Source organism: Vicugna pacos, chromosome 11 (assembly GCF_048564905.1).
Source record: "Vicugna pacos chromosome 11, VicPac4, whole genome shotgun sequence".
NCBI classification, from domain to species: Eukaryota; Metazoa; Chordata; class Mammalia; order Artiodactyla; family Camelidae; genus Vicugna; species Vicugna pacos.
Genome location: NC_132997.1, coordinates 72,466,064 through 72,478,789, shown reverse-complemented (window position 1 = coordinate 72,478,789; position 12,726 = coordinate 72,466,064). Strand labels below are relative to the sequence as shown.

Genomic DNA, 12,726 nt, shown 5'->3' with positions numbered 1-12,726 from the left:
GCTTTTGTAATAAAAAAATCCTCTCTTTATCTTTAACTTTTGCTATTTTAATTATAGTATATTTTGATGTGGGTTTGTTTGGGACCCTCTGTGTTTCCTGTACCTGGATTTCTGTTTCCTTCTTTATGTTTGGGAAATTTTCAGTGATAATTTCTTCAAACATATTTTGGATCTCCTTTTCTCTTTCTTCTCCTTGTGGGATCCCTATTATGTGTAAATTGGCTCACTTTATATTACCTCATAGGTCTCGTATGTTGCATTTTTCTTTTTCATTTGTCTGTCTGCTGTTCAGATTGAGTGATTTCCTTTATTCTGTCTTCCAGATCATGTATTCATTCTTCTACATTCTTTAGTTTGTTATTTATTGTTTTTAGTTCAACACTCATCTTGGCAAATGAGTTTTCTAATTTTGATTGGCTCCTCTTTATTGTTTCTGGTTGCTTGTTACAGTGATGTACATTTCTGTCGGTAACCTTTCTTAATTCCTTCAGTATTTTTATTACCTTCTTTTTGAACTTGAGATCTGGAGGACTGGAGAGGTCTATTTCATTGTTCTTTCAGGGGATTTCTCTTGTTCTTTTAGTTGAGAGTGGTTCTGCCTCTGAATTTTATTTCTGTTTCTCTGACTCTATGAATTTAAGAGAAACAGTAACCTACTGTGGTCTTGAAGGGCTGCTTTTCCTGTTGGAGCATCCCCGTGTAGCCTGCATGCATCTTATATTTTTGGTGTGAGAGCTGTTTTTAGTATGGAAGTTTGCCACTTCTTTCCTCTGTGTGTGCTGTCCCTTATTCCCTTGATGAGAGTGTGATTGGTATTATGACCAAAGCCTGCACTGGATGTTGAGTGGGACCTCCTCTTTGCTCTGAGGTTGTCACAGCTGTATTAGGAGCAGAGTCTGCTCTGCAGTTGTCAAAGTAGAAGCTCCCAGATCTGGCTCTGAGGTATGGGGTGAAGTAGGCAGGACGGGAGTGCTCCTGCTGGGAGAGGAGCCATTGGATAGTCCTCCACAGGAGCTGTCCACCAGGAAGTGCACTCTGTGGTGTGAAGTCACCTGTCCTTGTGTAGACTCAGAAAGTACACTGTCATTGGCACTGCCCTTGGCCCTGCCTCAGCCACAGGAATGCAGGCAATCCGCCCAGGTGTCCCTCAGGTGCTGTGCTCACAAGGCCATGGACACAAATCTGCTGGCAAAGATCCACTGAAGTCAGACAGGACAACCTGCTGCAATACCTGGACCTGGACCCACGAGTTACAGAATCAGCCCAGACCCCGGCTTCACCTCTTTGTGCACAGGCCCACAAAGCCAACAGGTGCTAACGCTGGACCCCCACCCCCACCCCTGACAGCTACAGGAGCACCAGTAATTCGCTGGGATGTCTTGCAGGCACTGGGTTTAGAAAGCCAACAGTTGTGTAAATCTGCAGAAGTTGCAAAGCCCGGGGATTGGCTCATATTTCAACCCTGCCTCCAGGTGTGGGCAGTCCACCAGGGCTTGCCACTCCCAGAGCTCCTAGAGGCAGAGCTGTGCCCACTGTGAGCACACCAGGAGTGAGGCTGCCATGTGGGGCTTCACCCCTCCCTTCGAGTGCCTGTTAACAATGGACTTCTACTGTGGACCCTGGCTCCATTCTGCATATGCCCCAGGTCGTGGCCTAGCCTGCACTCCAGTCCCTTCCCTGTCTATGTGCAGCCAGCCCCAGTCCTCTCCCTGTATCTGTCAGCTGAAGCTCGATTTTCAGTACCCAGCCTCCTCGCACCCCAGTGGACCCATGGCTTGAGCTGGGATTTGCAACAAGGTGGCCAGGACTGCACTCTCCTCTGAGCCTCTGAAACTCCCTATCTGTCTCAGCTGATCTCGCAGCTCGTGACGGGGTTCCTAGGAGGAGAGAACCTTTCCTTTTTCACAGCTCCCTCAAAGGTGTGCAGGTCCCATTATGATTACTTTTTTCTTTTTAATCTTTGGTCCTGCCGCATTATGTGGGAATCTTTCTAGTGGCTTTTTTTGTATGAGATCTTCTGCCACTGTTCAGTAGGTATTCTGTGATAATCATTCCACATTTGATGTATTTTTGATGTATTTGTGAGAGGAGGTGAGCTCCATGTCCTCCCATTCCACTGTGATCTCTCCCCTCTATTTTTTAAAAATAATTTTTATGTCTTTGATAAAAGAACTCATTTTAGTCATGTCTTCTTTCCTTGACATCATTGAACCATCTATCTGAATTTTCTTGTATTCTTGTTTGTTTTTTTTTTTTTTTAGTTTATGGTAGATTACCTTATAGTTTTTATTTTTTATATATTTTATTTAACTTTTTTTGAGTTATACTCATTTTACAATGTTGTGTCAAATTCCAGTGTAGAGCACATTGTCAGATTTTTTTTTAGCTGTGAGCTACCCTAAGATCTTGCATATATTTCCTGTGCTATATGGTATAATCTTGTTTGTCTATTCTAAATTTTAAAATCCCAGTCTGTCCCTTCCCATCCCCTGCCCCCTTGAGAACCACAAGTTTGTATTCTATGTCTGAGTCTGTTTCTGTTTTGTATTTATGTTGTTTTTTATTTAGACCCCACATATGTGCAGTCTCATAAATTATTTTTCTTTCTCTTTCTGGCTTACTTCACTTAGAATGATGTTCTCCAGGGACATCCATGTTGCTGCAAATGACATTATGTTGTCGTGTTTTATGGCTGAATAGTATTCCATTGTATAAATATACCACATCTTCTTTATCCAGTCATCTGTCAATGAACATTTAGGCTTTTTCCATGTCTTGGCTATTGTAAATAGTGCTGCTAAGAACATTGGGGTGCAGGTGTCTTTTTGAAGTAGGGTTCCTTCTGGATATATGCCCAGGAGTGGGATTCCTGGGTCATACGGTAGGTCTATTCCTAGTCTTTGAGGAATCTCCATACTGTATTCCACAAGGCTGTACCAACCTGCATTCCCACCAGCAGTGTAGGAGGGTTCCCTTTTCTCCACAGCCTCTCCAGCATTTGTCATTTGTGGAGTTTTGAATAATGGCCATTCTGACTGGTATGAGGTGATACCTCATTGTACTTCTGATTTGCATATCTCTGACAATTAGTGATATTCAACATTTTTTCATGTGCCTATTGATCATTTGTATTTCTTCCTTGGAAAATTGCCTGTTTAAGTCTTCTGCTCATTTTTGAATTGGGTTGTTTGTTTTTTCCCTTATTAAGTCATTTGAGCTGCTTATATATTCTGGAGATCAAGCCTTTGTTGGTTTCATCATTTGCAAAAATTTTCTCCCATTCCGTAGGTTGTCGTTTTGTTTTACTTATGGTTTCCTTTGTTGTGCAAAAGCTTATAATTTTCATTAGGTCCCATTTGTTTATTCTTGCTTTTATTTCTATTGCTTGGGTAGACTGTCCTACGAGAACAGTTTGAGATGTATGTGAGATAATATTTTGCCTGTATTTTCTTCTAGGAGGTTTATTGTATCTTGTCTTATGTTTAAGTCTTTGATCCATTTTGAGTGTATTTTTGTGTGTTGTGTAAGGGAGTGTTCTAGCTTCATTGCTTTACATGCTGCTGTCCAGTTTTCCCAACACCATTTGCTGATGAGACTGTCTTTATTCCATTGTATATTCTTGCTTCCTTTGTCGAAGATTAGTTGACGAGAAGTTTGTGGGTTCATTTTTGGGCTCTCTGTTCTGTTCCACTGGTCAATATGTGTGTTTTTGTACCAATACCATGCTGTTTTGATTACTGTAGCTGTATAGTATTGTCTGAAGTCTGGGAGAGTTATTCCTCTAGCCTCTTTCTGTTTATTCAATAATGCTTTGGCAATCCTATGTCTTTTGTGGTTCTGTATAAATTTTATTATGATTTGTTCTAGTTCTGTGAGATATGTCCTGCGTAATTTGATAGGGATTGCATTAAACCTGTAGATTTTCTTGGGCAGTATGACCATTTTAACAATATTGATTCTTCCAATCCAGGAGCATGGGATATCTTTCCATTTTTTTAAGACTTCTTTAATTTCCTTAGTCAGTGTTTTATAGTTTTCCATGTATAAGTCTTTCATTTCTTTGGCTAGGTTTACTCCTAGGTATTTTATTACTTTGGGTGCTATTTTAAAGGGGATTGTTTCTTTACTTTCTTTTTCTGTTGATTTCATCGTTAGTGTAAACAAATGCAACTGATTTTTGAGCGTTAATCTTGTAACCTACTACCTTCCTGTATTCTTCGATTAGTTCTAGTAGTTTTTGTGTGGACCTTTAGGGTTTTCTATACATAGTATCATGTCATCTGCATATGTTGACACTTTTACCTCTTCTTTTCCAACTTGGATCCCTTTTATTTCTCTCTCTTGCCTGATTGCCATGACTAGGACTTCCAAGACTATGTTGAATTGGAGTGATGATAGTGGCAGCCATGTCCCAGATTTTTGTGCGAAGGTTTTGAGGTTTTCACCGTTGACAACTATGCTGGCTGTAGGTTTGTCATATATAGCTTTTATATACCCACTGATTAGCAACTGACCCTTTCCCTTACTCTCCAGCCTCTAGCAACCACCATTTAATTCTTTTAACCTAAGAATTTAATTATTTTGGATACCCCATATACATGGAATCATGCAGTATTTGTATTCTGTAACTGGCTTAAGTTGACTTAGGATAATATCTCAACGTTCATCCATGTTGTAACATACTACATCAATACCTAATTTTTTAAGGTTGAATAAGATTCCATTCTATGTGTATATTACATTTCCCCATTGTTCTTTCTTTTGTCTTATTTTTGAAATGTTAAAGGATTTTTTCATTAAAATGTAGATTTACATTATTTTATTAGCTTCATGTGTACAACATAGTGATCCAGTATTTTTAGAGATTATACTATGTTAAACGTTATTACAAGATAATGGCTGTAATTCCCTTTGCTACAAAATATATGCTTGTTGCTTATTATTTTATAATCTTAGTTTGTATCTCTTAACCCCATTCTCCTAATTTACCCATCCCACATTCCCTGTCCCCACTGGTAACCACTAATTTTTTTAACAGGTCTGTGAATCTGTGAATCTGGGAATCTGGGAATCTGGGAATCTGTGAATCTGTTTCTGTTTTGCATACATACTCATTTGTTAAATACCACATTTTCCCCATTTATCCATTGGTGGAACAGTTAGGATTCTCTACGTCTTGTCTATATTGAATAATGCCAACTCAAATATAAAAGTGTAATATCTCCTGAATATCCTAATTTCAATTATTTTGTTAAATAGTCAAAAGTGGGATTTCTAGGTTACATGGTAACTCTATTTTTAGCTTTTTGATGCAACTCTATTCTGTCTTCCATACAAGCTGCACCATTTTGCATTCCCATGAACAGCATACATAAGTTTCAGTTTCTTCACATCCTTGCAACGCTTGTTTTCTTTCTTTTTATAATATCCAGCCTAACAGGTGTAAGGAGCTATGTCATGGTGTTTTAGATTTACATTGCTCTGATGATCAGTGATGTCGAGCACCTTTTCATATACTTGTTTGCCATTGCTATTTTTTTCTTTGGATATATGATTCTTCTAGTCCTTTGGCTGTTTTTAAATTGGATTCATCCTTTGCTATTGAGTTGTAAGAGTTTCTGTATATGTTGGAAATTAACCTCTTATCAGATAGGACTTGCAGATATTTTCTCCCATTCTATATGTTGTCTTTTAACCTTATTGATTGTTTGTTTTTGTGTAGCTTTTTGTTTTTATATAGTCCCACTTGTCTAAGTTTGCTTTTGCTGCCTGTGCTTTTAGTGTCATATCCATGGAATCATAGTCAAAACTGTCATGAATCTTATACTGTATGTTTTCTTCAGAAAGTTTATAGTTTCAGGTCTTACATTTAGTCTTGAACCCATTTTTAGTTGCTTTTTGTGTCTGGTGTAAGATAAGGTCTAATTAGATTCTTCTGCACATAGATAACTATTTTTCCAGGATTATTTGTAGAAGAGACTCTTCTCCACCCATTGTGTAGTCTTGGTATACTTGTGAAAGGTTAGGTGACTCTATAAGCTTGGATTTATTTCTGAGTTCTCTAAACTGTTCCATTATTCTGTGTCTATTTTTATGTTAGTCTAATAAGGTGGAGTTTTTTTCCAATGGAAGTACAGTCAGTTATGGTGTGTCAACTTCTGGTTTACAGCACAACTTTCCAGTCATACATATACATACATATATTTGGTTCATACTGTTTTTCATTAAAGGTTTTTACAAGATATTGAATATAGTTCCGAGTTTTTTAATTACTACAGCTTTGTAATATATTTTAAAATCAGGACGTGTCATGCCTTCAGATTTGTCCTTCTTTTTTGAGATTGCATTGGCTATTTGGAACCTTGTGGTTCCTTATGAATTTTAGGATTGTTGATTTCTATTTCTGTAAAAAAAATTATTAGTATTTTGATAGATACTGCATTGAAATGTAGATGGCTTTGTGTAGTATGGACCTTTTAACAGTATTCTTCAAATTTATGAACTTGAAATGTCTTTCCATTTCTTTGTGTCTCAGAATTTTTCAGCAATGTTTTGTATTGTACAGTGTATAATTTTTTCATTTCCTTAATTTTTCTACCATATCAGTATTTTTCATGCTGCTATAAGTGGTGTTGTGTTTCTAATTTTCATTACACATGGTTTATTGTTAGTGCATAGAAATGCAACTGATTTTTGCATGCTGACTTTATGTCCTGAAAATTTACTAAATTAATTTACTTATTAGTTCTAATGGGTTTTTAGGTGTAGAATCTTTATTTTTTGTGTATAATGCCATGCCATCTCTGAACAGATATAATTTTAGTTCTTCCTTCTGATTTGAATGCCTTTTACTTCCTTTTATTGCCTACTTTCTTAGCAAGGACTTCTAGTGTGATGTTGGACATCAGCTGTGTGATCCTTCCTTGATCCTGTTCTTAGAGAGCATTCAGCTTTTCACCACTATGATGTTATCTCTCAGTTTTCATATAGCCTTTATTATTCCTGGTTTGTTGAGTGTTTTTATAATGAAAGGGTGTTGAATGTGATCAGATGCTTTTTCTACAGCTATTCAGATGATCATGTGATTTTTATGCTTCATTGTTCTAATGTAGTGTATCACATTGTTTGAATTTTACATGTTGAACCATCCCTGCATCAGAGGGATAAATGCCATGTAGCCATGACGTATGATACTTCTAATGTGCCGTTGAGTTTGTTATGCTAGTATTTTACTGAGGATTTTTGCATATGTCATCATAAGGAGTATTGATCTGAACTTTTCTTTCTTGTGGTGTCTCTGTCTGCCTTTGGTATCACAGAATTGCTGGCTTCATAAAGTGAATTTGAAAGTGTTCTCTCTTCTTTTTATTTTTTAATTGAAGTATAGTCAGTTTACAATATTGTGTTAGGTTCTGATATACAGCAGCATGATTCACTTAGTATATGAAAAGCGATATTTCATTATATACATTCCTTTTTCATCATAAGCTATTACAAAGTATTGAATTTTCATTAGAAGATATTACAAGGTATTGAATGTAGTTACCGTTGACATACAGTAAGACCTTGTTGTTTACCTATTTTATATATAGTAGTTAGTATCTGCAAATCTGGAACTCCCAATTTATCCCTCTACCACCACCCTCTTTGCCCCTTGGAAACCATAAGTTTGTTTTCTATGTCTGTGAGTCTTTCTGTTTTATGAATATGTTCATTGGTGCCCATTTTTAAGATTCCACATATAAGTGATATCATGTGGTATATTTTTCTTTCTCTTTCTGGATTACTTCACTTAGTAATACAATCTCCAGGTCCATCCATGTTGCTGCATATGGCATTATTTCATTCTTTTTTATAGCTGAGTAGTATTCTGTTGTATACCTATGCCACAACCTCTTTATCTAGTCATCTGTTGATGGATATTTATGTTGCTTCTGTGTCTTGGCTATTGTAAATAGTGCTGCTATGAACATTGGAGTGCATGTATCTTTTCAAATTAGAGTTTTCTGTGATTATACGAACAGGAGTGGGATTGCTGGATCGTATAGTAAGTCTGTTACTCACTTTTTCAGAAATCTACATTCTGGTTTTTTTTTAATGGCTGCACCAAACTACATTGCTACCACATTCCCTTTTCTCCACACCCTCTCCAGCATTTATTGCTTGTGGGCTTTTTAATGATAGCCATTCTGACTGCTGTAGGGTAATACCTCATTGTAGTTTTGATTTGCATTTCTCTGATAATTAGCGATATTGAGCATATTTTCACGTGCTTATTGGCCATTTATATCTTCATTGGAGAGATGTTTGTTTAGATCTTCTGCCCACTTTTTGATTGGGTTTTTTTTTTTTTTACTGAGTTTTATGAGCTGTTTGTATATTATAGAAATTAAGCCCTTGTTAGTTGCATCATTTGCAAATATTTTCTCCTATTCTATAGGTTATCTTTTTGTTTCTAGTTTTCTTTGCTGTGTAAAAGCTTATAAATTTCATAAGGCCCTATTTGTTTATTTTTGCTTTTATTTCTATTCCCTGTGTAGATTGCCCTAGGAGAACACTGCTGAGATTTATATCACAAAGTTTTGCCTATGTTTTCTTCTAGGAGTTTTATAAAGTCTTGTCTTATGTTTAACTCTTTTAAGCCATTTTGAATTTATTCCCGTATATGGTCTTCTGGAGTGTTTTAAGTTCACTGATTTACATGTGGTTGTCCAGCTTTCCCAGCATCACTTGATCAAGAGGCTGTCTTTTCTCCGTTGTATATTCTTGATTCCTGTGTCAAAGATTAATTGACCATTTTGTCTGTTTATTTTATATATTTTGTGCTTTGGCATTGTGTATATATATATATATTTATAGTTATTATATATTCATGGTGGATTGATCCCTTTATGAATGTATCACATTCCTCCTGTCTCTTGTAACAATTTTTGACTTAAAGTCTACTTTGCCTAATTATAGTGATCCCTCTCTTGCAACTACCATTTGCTTAGGGTACCTTTTTCCATCTATATGCTTTCAGCCTGTATGTGTCCTTAAATCTGAAATGAGATTCTTTTAGAGAGCACAGAGTTGGTTATTATTTTTTAAATCCATTCAGTGATTGTAAGTCTTTGGTGAGTTTAATCTGTTCACATTTAAAGTAACTATTGATAGGAACTGACTGACTATTGTGATTTTGTTCATTATTTTATGTTTGTCTTATAGATATTTGTTCCTATTTTCCTATCCTATTGTCTTCTTTGTTTTTCCTTCTTTTTTGTATATTTTGATTCCTCTATTTTTTTCCTTTATACATAACACCTAGAAGTTTTTTTGTGGTTACTATATACTATAGGACTTAAGTAAAATATCTTATAACAGTCTATTTTGAGCTAATAACTTCAATCACATACAAATTTCTACACTTTAAATACCCCCCAGTTTATGTGATTAATGTCACAATTTACATATATTTACATTGTGTATCTGTTAACATATTTTTACTTATACTTAATGTTAATACTTTGTTGTTTATCTTTTATACTAGAAATGCCATTTTGTACCACCATCACATAATACAGTATTCTGTAGTTTTCTATATATTTACCTTTACAAAAGGGTTTTGTTCCTTCTCATACTATCATGTTGCTGTTTATGGTGATTTTATTTCAGGTTGAAGTCCCTTTAACATTTCGTGTAAGGCAGTACAAGTGATGAAGAATATTTTGTTTTGTTTGTGTGGGGAGATTTTACCTCCTTCATTTTTGAAAGAAGGTTTTGATGAGTATAGGTTCTAGGTTGGTTCTTTTGTTCAAGAACTTTTGAGTGTATTTTCTCATTCTCTTCTGCAAAGTTTCTGCTTAAAAATCTGTGGATAGTATTTAGGGGTTTCCATTTTAAGTGACAAATTTCTTTCTCTCGCTGCTTTCAAAACTCTCTCATCATTGAACTTTGGCAACCTGTTTATAGTATGTGTCAGTATGAGGGTTTTTTTTCTATTATTTGAGGTTCTTCATATGTCATGATTTTTATGTCCACTTCCTTCCCCAGATTTGGGAAGTTTTCCTCCTTTGTTACTTTGAATAAGCTTTCTAGTCTTCTCTCTCTCTTCCCTTTAGGACTCCTATGCTGCATATATATTGGTCATCTTCCTGGTGTTCCATATGTCCCTTAAACTTTTTTCTTTTTCCCTTCTTACTTTTTCTCTGCTGACTGAATAATTTCCAGTGACCTATCTTGTAGTTCACTGTAGTTCACTGTTTCTTCTGCTTGATCTAGTCTGTTATTGAACACTCTATAATGAGTTTTCAGTTCAAATACTGTATTCTTTAGCTCTGTTTCTGTTTGAGACATTTAAATTGTATGCCTTTTTGTTGAAATTCCTGCATCATTTTTAATTGTTCACCTAACCCCAGTGATGATCTTTATGACTGTAAATATCTTTCAGTTAAATCATAAATATCCTGTTTTCATTTTCCTTGACATTCTGCATTACTGTCTGCACATTAGACAGTCACTTCTCATAGTCTTCACTAACTAGTCTCTTGCAGGAGAAGAATACCACCAAGCAGCTTATCCAAAGATTTGGAAGGTCTCTCAAACTCGCATGCTAGTGTAGCTTGCTCTTTTGTTTTAGCCATCCCCAGGTTCCTCAAGTATGCCGAATTCTGTCAGTACTCCAAAATAAGTAAGACAAAAGCCAGTTCCTCATGAAACCACCCCAAAAGTCATTAAAGTTTGGAATGCTAGAGGTGGATGACAACTCATTTGCTCCTCAGGAGGAGGGAACTAGGGGGTTTCTGCTCAAAGATGGCACTTTGCTGGGGTTGGTAGTTACATGGAGAGTATGTCTCGGCTTTTCTTTCTCGTTTGATGTGGCTGGATTCACATTCTCTAAGAGTACTGAAGTCTTTCAACTAGTTTCTGGATTTTAGACTATGAAATTGTTCATGTGTTGCTTCGAATCAATGTGTCCACCGAGGGAAGGAGAGTTGAGAGCTTCCTATTATGCCACGTTACTAATGTTACTCCTTCTTGTAAGATTATGTACTTAATTGAAATGGGCAGTTCCTTATCAAATTGGTGGACAAGAGTTGTTAATACTATTCCTTTATTATCCTTTTAATGTCTGTGGCATCAAAGCAGTGGCCCCTCTCAATTATAGCTTGTGTAATTTGTGTCTTCTTGCTCTTGGAGGGGTAGCCTGGCTAAGGGCTTATCAATTCTATTGAACTTTTCAAAGAATCTGCTTTGGTTTCTTTGTTTTGTTTTGTTTTGTTTTGTTTTGTTTTTCAAGTGATTTCCTGTATACAATTTCAATGGTTCCTGTTCTGATTTTCAGTTGTGAGTTTCTCTGGCTTACTTTGAATTTAACTCCTATCACTGACCTCAGTATTTCCTTATAGGGTGAAACAATTTCCTTCATGTTCAAATCTAAACCTCAAGTAACTCTAGGTGACATTTATCCAAGGGAGCTTTTCTATTCTCGGTCCCTTTATTCTTCTCTGTGCATATCATTACCAGCATGACCTCTTTAATTTTTTCTTTTATTTCTTAATTGCAATATGCACAAAAGAAGGAAAATCTGAGAATGGCTCATCAAATTATAATTTTTATTAAGATTATACACAGGGGAAATGGCTTACATTGGCATAATCTACTCATTCTGTTCTATTTTGTACTGTGTGTAGTACTATGTATATAGTACTACTCAGTATTAGAGAAGTGCTAGCATACATGGTGGCCAATACAGATGTTACAGAGTATGAAGAATAGCAGATACATTTCTGTGGTGAAACTGCATGATGAGAAGAGGATCGATCAGAGAAGGCATTCAGGAAAGACTGACTGGAAAAAAGTGAACAATACCCCACATGAGAGGGAGCTGAAAACAACAGCACTGAAAAAGGCATATGATCTACCTTCCCTCACACAGGAATGAAGCAGAGCTGGCAAGGAGGTGGCACAGAAGCCAGCCCACTGATAACTGGGGTGATGTCAATGTCCTTTGAGTCAACCACAGATTTCAAGGTAAAGTTTTGTAAAATTGTGGTCAGAAATAAAAACAGCTCCATGCGGGCCAAGCTCTCTCCTACACAAATACGTTTTCCTGAAAATAACAAACACAGAATACATATTCCTTGAACACTGTGTTTCTGGCTGTCAGAAAGAGACGATGCAGTAACTATTTGATGAATGGTTGAATGGAAGACAGGATCATTGAATAGACACATGGACAAAGGGTTGACATACATGCTATGCACCTAACATCTCATCTAAATAGGTATCCTTCTTTCAACAAAATTTATTGAATATTAGCACTATGCCAAGCACTGTATTAATATTCTTACATTAATACTGCAATTTCATATTTTCAAGTTTCTATCATCTTTTTCTAGAAACACACATATAGTCATTACATTTTCTGTTCCTGGTCTAATGGTCTCAACATCTTTCTTTCCATTCCTCACAGCCTCTGTTCTCTGCTCTAAGTATACCTGCTCTTCATCAATCTCCAACATACCCTGAAGTTTCAAGTTTTATAACACATGGTTCTTTTGGGCTAATAAGATGCACTTCTTTTTTATGTTCACTATCTAGCTTAAGTTTTATTTCTGAATTTGAAAGAACTGGGTTATCTTTCCAAGGTCGAGTAATGTAGCCCAATAATGAGGATGTATCATGGGGAGAGACAGTGTGTGTGTATTGGGACTGTTGCTCCACATCATGGACAAAGAGCATTTC

The 12,726-nt window shown here is 36.3% G+C and overlaps 1 protein-coding gene across 1 annotated transcript in view; it reads right to left on the bottom strand.

The window, feature by feature from the left end:
- Positions 1-11,573: 11,573 nt before the first annotated feature.
- Positions 11,574-12,726, bottom strand: part of LOC102533247 (cytochrome P450 2C18-like) — a 65,786-nt gene continuing 64,633 nt past the window's right edge. The window contains exon 10 of the mRNA XM_031682404.2: positions 11,574-12,091. Coding sequence (XP_031538264.2) covers positions 11,910-12,091 — 182 coding nt within the window. The 3' untranslated portion in view covers positions 11,574-11,909. The remainder of the gene's footprint in view (positions 12,092-12,726) is intronic.